The sequence below is a fragment of the Podarcis vaucheri genome (assembly GCF_965113315.1).
Source record: "Podarcis vaucheri genome assembly, chromosome: 2".
Lineage (NCBI taxonomy): Eukaryota > Metazoa > Chordata > Lepidosauria > Squamata > Lacertidae > Podarcis > Podarcis vaucheri.
The window spans coordinates 129,444,701-129,453,587 of NC_138760.1; the positions used below are offsets into that span (position 1 = coordinate 129,444,701).

At 45.7% G+C, this 8,887-nt stretch overlaps 1 protein-coding gene across 1 annotated transcript in view; it reads right to left on the reverse strand.

Moving 5' to 3' along the window:
• Positions 1–8,000, reverse strand: part of LOC309526236 (alpha-2-macroglobulin-like) — a gene marked incomplete at its 5' end in the record, with an annotated part of 58,009 nt that extends 50,009 nt beyond the window's left edge. Inside the window, 5 exon segments of the mRNA XM_082212150.1 lie at positions 384–404; positions 1,899–1,951; positions 3,219–3,396; positions 6,580–6,757; positions 7,912–8,000. Coding sequence (XP_082068276.1) covers positions 384–404; positions 1,899–1,951; positions 3,219–3,396; positions 6,580–6,757; positions 7,912–8,000 — 519 coding nt within the window.
• Positions 8,001–8,887: the final 887 nt, after the last annotated feature.

The following is an 8,887-nucleotide window of genomic DNA, read 5'->3' on the forward strand; positions in this document are numbered from 1 at the left end:
GTCAACAGGCTGCTTGGATGAGTGAAATATTTAAAAAAACAAATGATGATGATGATGTAGCACAGGAGAAGGTCCTAGCCATTTCCCTCATGGGCCAAATAGTCTTTTCAGCCACACTTAATGGTCCCTCCAAAACTGCTGCCGGGTTTTGTCTTTTGAAGAACCCCACAAAGGGGTTGCAGGAAGGGATGAACTTAGGCGCGTAACACTTGTTAAGGATGGCAAAATTAAAACCCTCAGGGGATCTGAGCGGCTTATGGGGAAGCTATGGAATGAAGCAGCCTCTGGATATTAGGAAAGGTGGTCTGAGTGGGGCAATATAACAGCCGCTCTGGTGTGATGTTGAGAGGTGGTGGAGTAGAGGCGGGGAATTAGACACTTACCTGGATGTAAACCAATGGAAACTGTGGAGTAAAAAAAAGAGGGGGGGGTCAGAGACAGCAGTGAATGGTGTTACCCCTCCCAGCACCACACAAACCTGCTCCCACCTTGATTTGTTTGTTTCCAATATCTCTAAGCTCCTTCACCATAATTCACCAGTTAATAATGCAGGATACCCAGCTGAAGTCTAATTTATGCATGAAGGGGTTAATGTCATAGAGTAAACTGTCCTGCCAGGCCTAGGTAAGTCACTCCACTTCACTTTGGGAGGAAGACTTTTTGTCCTATTGTTTTCTTCATTCTACCATGTCAATCCCAGCCTGTAAAAAGGTCTGAGCTGGTTGCTCCAAGCTCACAGTGAATGACTTTTTTTAAAAAAACAAAGCCATCCTTGTGTTCCTATATAAACAATTTAGGAATTTTCATCACTTTGGAACTAGCCTGTAATAATAATAATAATAATAATTTTATTATTTGTACCCCGCCCATCTGACTGGGTTGCCCCAGGCACTCTGGGCGGCTTCCAACATATATAAAAACACAATAAAACATTGCACGTTAAAAGGTAAGTCCTACTATCTATGTTTTCTGAAAGCTGTATGGAAAAACACATGAACCTGACCTTTGCAGAGTTTGTAAGTAAACCATTTTTAAAGTGTTGCCTTTTTCTACACTAGGGGAAGTGGAAAACTTTGGAAGGAACTTAGAAGGGCATATTTAAAGCTCTAGCAGCTTATATTTCCACGCCTTGAATTGTGTTGTGATTTTAAATCTCTGCAGGGGTTTCCTCATCAAAGAGTACTTGCTCCTAACCTGGATCTTTGCATAAAGGAATTCTCCTGCTTGTACTCATTTTTCCTTGCCAATCAACAAATAAAACAACTCATCAATAAAAATAGCATAGTGCTTAAAAGAAACAAAGGCCACAGGTCAGAGCATATACATTCCCATCAGGTGGGCAAGTCCAGTAGAGAAGGTCTTGCTCTCCCCAACTGGGGAAGAGTAAAATGCCCCCCTGGGGTATGTCAAGCAATCTGTACCCTCCAGCCCTGATGCTGCCAGGCCTGGTTCTGGCAAGAACCCTACAGAAGGGGTTCGTGTGAGATGGGTGGAGAGGAAAGATGGAAATAAGCCCAAGCATCCTTGCATTACGAAAGTCCTTCCTCTGCAAACATGCAATGTTCCATAACAGCAGCCACTCCTCCTCGCAACCTTTGGATTCAGTTCTTGGAGATGTAATATACTTCTCCAAACCTTGAAGTTCCTCATAAGCTGCTAGTCGCCACCCCCTCGTGCGCATGCATGTTGCTGTTTCGAGCTTTATGAAGATCAGCACTTGCAGCCTGAACATCGGAAACAGAGAGGTGGATATGGGGGGGGGGTTTGCCATGTTTGTTTAACTAACTTAAGGGCAAAGTGTCCCATCCCTCTTTGTAGGCCCAAAAGTCTGCATGGATCGAAAGAGGTTTACCAAATGTTCCAGAGACCAGCATGGCGCACGTGATGACGAAACTCACCGTCTCGTTCAAGGGTCGGAAATCTTCGTCCACAGACATGATGCGGAAGCGAACTATGAAAGGAAGAAGGAGGGGAAGGATTTACATGTGACTCTGCTACTCTGTGTGTCACAGCTCAGGAGCAGAGCACATGGAGATGGTACTCGGTTCAAACCCCCCAAATCTCTGGTCAAAAGAGGAATGTTTGGCAGCTGATGCCCTGGCAAGTGAAGCAGTCAAACACAACATTTCCTGTTGCCTAGAGTAGACACACAGGGGAATCTTGCTTCAGACAGGGAGGACTTCCTGTCATACCTGCTCTGGAGCATCCTCCACCTGTGTGTGAACAAGTAGATGGGTGTGACCCTACCAGACCCTATAAGAGGGCCCGCCATGCAGCCATCTTTGGCTTTTTGGCTCTTTTGCCATCTTCCTCTCTGCTGGCTCTTAGCCAGCAGCACACGGCTCATCATTACAAAGGATGGAAGCCACGAGGTAGAGAGTCTGAGGCCTAGCTCAGAGACTTCTTTTCTCTACAAATGTAACTGTAACCACAAGATAAAGCCTGCCTTCAGATTACTACTGTGAACTGAATGTAAGTACAGTCATACCTCGGGTTGCAGACGCTTCAGGTTGCGCATTTTCAGGTTTCGCACCATGCCGAACCCGGAAGTACCGGAACAGGTTTCTTCCAGGTGTCAGTGCTCAAGCATGCACAGAAACACTAAATTGCTCTTTGCGCATGTGCAGAAGTGCCGAATCATGACCCGCGCGTGCACAGCCACGGTGCTGCGGGTTGCGAACGTGCCTCCCACACCGATCATGTTCGCAACCCGAGTGTCCACTGTAAACCTTACTCTTACTTTTAAAGAAGACTGCCGTGTTATTATTACTTTAAGAGGGGAAACTTACCAGGAGCAATTCAGACTGGATTGCTTAACTAACGAATCCATCAACTTGCTTCCAACAATCTGCAAGGGAATGTGCTTTGCTGCTTGCTCACTAGCGTGAGTCGGGACGGGTAATATTTAATCAATATATCCTCTCCTACTTTCTTCAACATTCCCACAGCAAGAAGGGTCCGCTTAATAAAAAGTATTTGGAAAAGGGAAGCGTGATCTGTAGGGGATTCTCCCACTGTCACTGCTGCCACTGCAGCCTCTCACTTACCGTATTTTTTGCACCATAACACTCACTTTTTTCCTCCTAGAAAGTAAGGGGAAATGTCTGTGCGTGTTATGGTGGAAATGCCTACGGGTGGCATGCCTACAGATTTTCCTCCTCTAAAAACTATGTGCGTGTTATGGTCGGATGCGTGTTATAGAGCGAAAAATACGGTACCTTCCTGTCCTGGCTTGTAGATGGGCTTGTCTGTCTGGACAAAGACCAGGCTCTCCGGGTTCCTGACCAGCACCTGTTTCCGTTCGTGGGATACAAACAGCATCCCCCTCAAATCCACCGCCACCTCCACGGTGAGGGTGGCCTCAGAAGCCTCAGGAGAGTTACTCAATCTGGGGACCTTGAAGAAGAGGGATAAGGCGGAAGGCAGGAGCATTAGAGAAGAAAAGTCACTCGATCCAGTCCACATACATATTGGCCTATTCCAACCTCTTTTTACTGAATGGTGACACAGACCATTCAGAATGTACAAAGATTCTTCACAACTGTGAGCAGGGCAGTGGGGTAGGGCAGGGGTCAGCAAACGTTTTCAGCAGGGGGCCAGTCCACTGTCCCTCAGACCTTGTGGGGGGCCGGACTATATTTTGAAAAATAATAATGAACAAGTTCCTATGCCCCACAAATAACCCAGAGATGCATTTTAAACAAAAGCACACATTCTACTCATGTAAAAACCCTTAGATTCCTGGACCGTCTGCGGGCCGGATTTAGAAGGCGATTGGGCCAGATCCGGTCCCCGGGCCTTAGTTTGCCTACCCATGGCATAGATCAATGGGTTAGTGCAGGGGTCTGCAACCCGCCGCTCCAGAGCCACATGTGGCTCTTTTACACCTTTGCCGCGGCTCTGGGGCGGATACTAGCGAGGGGAGGAGGCGCATTGTGCGCCCTGACACTCCCCACTGTGGCGGGTGCTGTAATGGCTGTGACGTCGCATGGGGGCGGTGCGTGCATTAGTCACGCACCGTCCCAACGTCACCTTCCCGCCCGCCCGCCCACTCCATTGAAAGGGGCATGTATGCTGGTCACTGCATTGAAAGGGGGCGTGTACGCTGGTCACTGTTTTGAAGGGGAGTGAAGAACACACACTCAAAAAAAGGTAACTTGTTAATTTAACGTTTATTTCTATGAGGAGGAGTAATTCAAACAAAGAAATAATAAAAAAGTGACAAAAAGGCTATTTTTATAATGACGAGTTTTGTGGCTCCCAGTTTTTTTTTTCTTTGGAAAAGGGTCCAAGTAGCTCTTTTTGTCCTAAAGGTTGCAGACCCCTGGGTTAGTGCATCCATCTGTCAACCAGAAGGTTGGTTCTTCGAGCCCACCTTGGGGCGGCTGTGGGCGGGAGAAGAGGACTGCACCATCGATTTACAGCAGGGGGTTGAGGGAGGTCACAGTTCAGAGATAGATGAACGAGAGTTGGGAAGTATTAGAAGAAGGGGGAGAGGAGACAGAGGCAGAGCTGACACGTTGTCACTGGAGAGTATTTCTGACCCTCCCCCTTCTTCCAGAACATAGCATTCATTAAGAGCGGAGGAACGACAGAATCAGAGACGTTTGGCCACATGCAGCCACCGTAAAGGGAGGCGCTGTTGCTCAGAAGGAGGAGCCCAGTTGGAGCAACGCCATTGTCAGGGCTTGTTGCATTCTTTTGTCTCTCGCTCTTATGAATGAATAAACTCATTTAAAAAGTCTATGCATTTGTTTTCTTTGGCAAGTCTTGTCCTACAATGCCTCTGGGTTGTCGTTTTTTTTACAAATGTCAAATTTATTCTTGTATGCCACAACAGCGGCAAGAGTCTTGATAGCACAAGGATGGAAGAATGAGGAAACCCCGACAAAGGAACAATGGCAAGAGAAATTGATGAAGTATGCAGAACTGGCGAAGCTGACATCCAAATTGCGAGACAAGGACAACTGTGACTTTAAAGAAGAATGGGAACTTTGTGCAAAGTCTTTAAAAAGACAACAAAACGAATTGGACTCCTTGGCAGGTTTTGAATAAACATACACAAATTTATTGATTGACAACATGGTAGATAGGTAATATAAGGACTGATATTATTTTATAATATGCAGAGAATAACATGTGCTGAGAAATCAGAGAGAGGAGCTGAGGGAAGTCTTGGGGGAGAGGGAGGGTTTGGTGGGAAGTGGGGAAAAAGGGGGGACATAATGAATATGATATGTTTTGATATATTGTTATGTTGAAATTGTTAATAATAGATGATAGATAGATAGATAGATAGATAGATAGATAGATAGATAGATAGATATAGATATAGATATAGATATAGATATAGATATAGATATAGATATAGATATAGATAGATAGTTATGTATGTATATATATGAATGACTCTGCCTTGTTTTCTCTGCTCTTGCTGCAGCTGAGGGAGGAATAGCTTTCCTGAAGCCTTGACACCCAGCTAGTTTGGGACTGAATTCAGGGAGGGATAGGTAATCCTTGGGTTGACCAAGAGCAGGGCAACCAAGTTGGAGGGCTCCGGATCAAAGGCCACAGGTGGGGGTGGGCATGGTCCTCCTTAGGATGGAGTCCAAAATCCTGGAGAGCTGCTGCCAAGTCAGTTCTGAGCTGGACAGGCCAGTGTTCTGACTTGGGATACGGCAGCTTCCTACGAGACCACAACAATTCTGCTTTTCCTTGGAAAAATGCCCAGACATCTTGATCAGCAACAGAAAGCAAAATGGTTGCGCGTAGAGGTCCCCAAGCCACCCCTAAATAAATTCACACTTCACACCATAATTTTCGTTTAAGGTTTTTGGCATAATTTTAGCCACAACTTTATTAAAATGCAAACAATGTGAGTGGTTGCTTAGGCATTGGTTACGACTACCTGTCCCTGCCCAGGGACAGAACTGACATCCGCGAGCCTGCGAAGTCAGTAAGGGAAAACATTTTATGGGGAGTAGACGGAGTTGGGTGCCAGACCCTCACCTCTCCCCAAATGCTCCCAGGGGCTCTTGTGTGGCCCTAGCCCCCTTGACAGGGGTGCGGACAAAAGCATGGCAAGCCCCTGGATTCCTTTAATGGAATACCCTTGCAGCAACAGCACTGGAGGGGCAAGCACAGCCAATCCATACCCCTTCACCAACTAATTTTTCCTAAAACCAATGCCTAACCGCAACCTTGCAAGTTGTGACAATTTGCTACGCAGTAGGCAAAAACCAAACGGCATCAGCCAAATGGACAAAATTCATACCAGGCCCCTGCCCCAAAAGCAGACGACCCCATGGCAGGCATAGCAAGGTCAAACACAAAAAACACCCTAAAATTAGGGAGGGTGGGCAGCTGATCCGATGCTCGCAGCGAAAAGAGGAAGCAGTGAATATATTCAACCCAGGCTGTCACTCAAAGGCAACATCAAACTCTCCAAAGCAACCTGAGGAGTCCAATCACACTTTGGGCCGACCCAACCAACTTGCCCAGCAACAGGGGTGTCTGGCTAACCCCACCGCAACCCGTGCTCTCCATGAAGGAGAACATGCTGAAGTGAGAAAAACTCACCTGGAATGGGACGCACTGGAATGGATTTGTCTTGGACACCACATGGCTGGTGCGAGTCTCTGCTAGATTTTCCAGGGTGATGTTCACCGTCACTGACTTGTTCAGGGGTCTCACATGGACACAGATCTTCTCGGAGGTTTCTGCCTGGAGGACGAAGGGTACCAGCACCAAGTGATGCCTGGGGGGAAAGGGGAATGAGGACATAGAATCATAGAATCTTAGATATGTTTTTAATCTTTGTTGGAAGCTGCCCAGAGGGGCTGGGGAAGCCCAGCTAGACGGGCGGGGTACAAATAATAAATTATTATTATAAATTATTAATATTAGAGTTTGAAGGGACCCCGAGGGTCCTCTAGTCCAACTCCATGCATTACAGAATCTCATCTAAAGCCTCCATGACAGATGGCCACCCAATCTCTGCTTAAAAACCTCCAAGGAAGGAGAGTTCCCCAGGGAGACCATTCCACTGCCCAACAGCTCTTGCTGTCAGAAAGTTCTTCCTAATGTTGAGTTGGAATCTCCTTCCTTGTAACTTGAAGCCATGGGTTCGAGTCCTACCCTCGAGAGCAGGAGAAAACAAGCCTGTTCCTTCTTCCATGTGACAGCGCTTAAGATAGCTGAAGAGGGCTATGGCTCATTGCAGGTGGCTACAACCCATGTTGTTTTGTTTAAGATGAGACTTTTATGTCCCTTCCAAAATAACAGAAATGCAATACCGCGCAGAGTAGCACCAAATACAGCAAGAGTACTATTAGCCCAGAAATGGAAGCAAGAAGAAATTCCGACGAAAGAAGAATGGCCGACGAAATTAATGGACTATGCAGAATTGGACAAAATGACAGGAAGAGTTTGAAACCTGCGGGACCAGAGATTTACAGAAGATTGGAAGAAGTATATGAATTATTTAAAGAGCAACTGTAATCAACAAATTACGCTAGTAGGACTACAAGAAGTTTTGTAAGGAGAAATATACAAAGTGTTACAAAGTAGAAAAAGATAGAGATACTGGTTATAAGTTTGAAATGTAAAAATAGGGAAAATAGGGAAAATAAGAAATGCACGCTAAGATTGGAAAATTTTCAGACAGGGCTGATGGAAGTCAAAAACATTGAATAAGATGTAAAAGTATGTTTAATTATTGTTGAAAATGGGATGTTAAAAAACTAATAAAAAGAGAGGGAGTAGTGCCAAATAGAAAAGAAATGTGGTCCCTTTCCAACTCTACAATTCCATGGTTCTAATTTATATAATTAAGCGAATTTTCTTTCGAGAAGTTTGTGGAAAGCATAGTGAGAGAAGGGGAAGGGGAAGATGTCCAGGCAAGCAGCTTACGGCATTGGTGCCGAGATGTCCCCCTGAAGAAGGAGCAGCAGGAAGAGAAAGGCGCTGGGTCCTCCAAGGATCTGGCCCTTCCCCATCATTTAGCCGTGGGCAAGAGAGATGGTGGCGGCGGAGGCTGCTGCTGTTGCTGCTCCCACATCGACCTTCATACTGGCTCTCTTTGCAAGGCAGAGGAGATAAAAGAGGTCAGGGGGCTGGGACTGTGCTGGAGCAACGGGGAAGGGAAGCTGCAACACCCAACAGAAGGTGCCTTTGCCAAGCAAACAGAGTAAAGAGGTCACTGGCCTGCATTTCAACCAGGTGCAGGGAAACAATGCCAAGTGCCGGGAAGAAGATTTGTTTGGCCCCAGATTTATCTTTCTGCAGAGTCACGGAATTGTAGGGTTGGAAGAGACCGAAAACCTCACCTGGTTCATTTATTACCAAAGTGGAATCTCGGTTTTCAAGCATCTTGGAAGCCGGACGTGTCGGAACCCGAACGCCGACAACCCGGAAGTAAATGCTTCTGTTTTCAGACGCGCCTCAGAAGCCAAACGGCTTCCGAGACGAGTTTTTCAATTTTCTCAGTGAAAATTGCCAGCAGACCTTTGTGTCTTGGTTGTCGAACGTTTCGGAAGTCGAACGGTCTTCTAGAATGGATTATGTTTGACAACCAAGGTTCCACTGTATAATAATAATAATAATAATAATAATAATAATAATAATGAATTATTTATATCCCATCCTCCTCAGCCGAAGCCGGGCTCATTGTTATTATTACCTTTTATTTTGACAAAGCAATAATAATAAATAAATAAAAATAAAAATGTGCACCCCACCACTGAGACCATTCCATTGTAACTATCCAACCTCCCAAAATTTCAGCACCTCTTTGCAATGGTTTGACCCCTTTCCGTTTTAACAATACAAATTCTACAAATACCTTCCTCGAAATAATTTATCCTGCATATTCCCTGTCTTAAAGGTA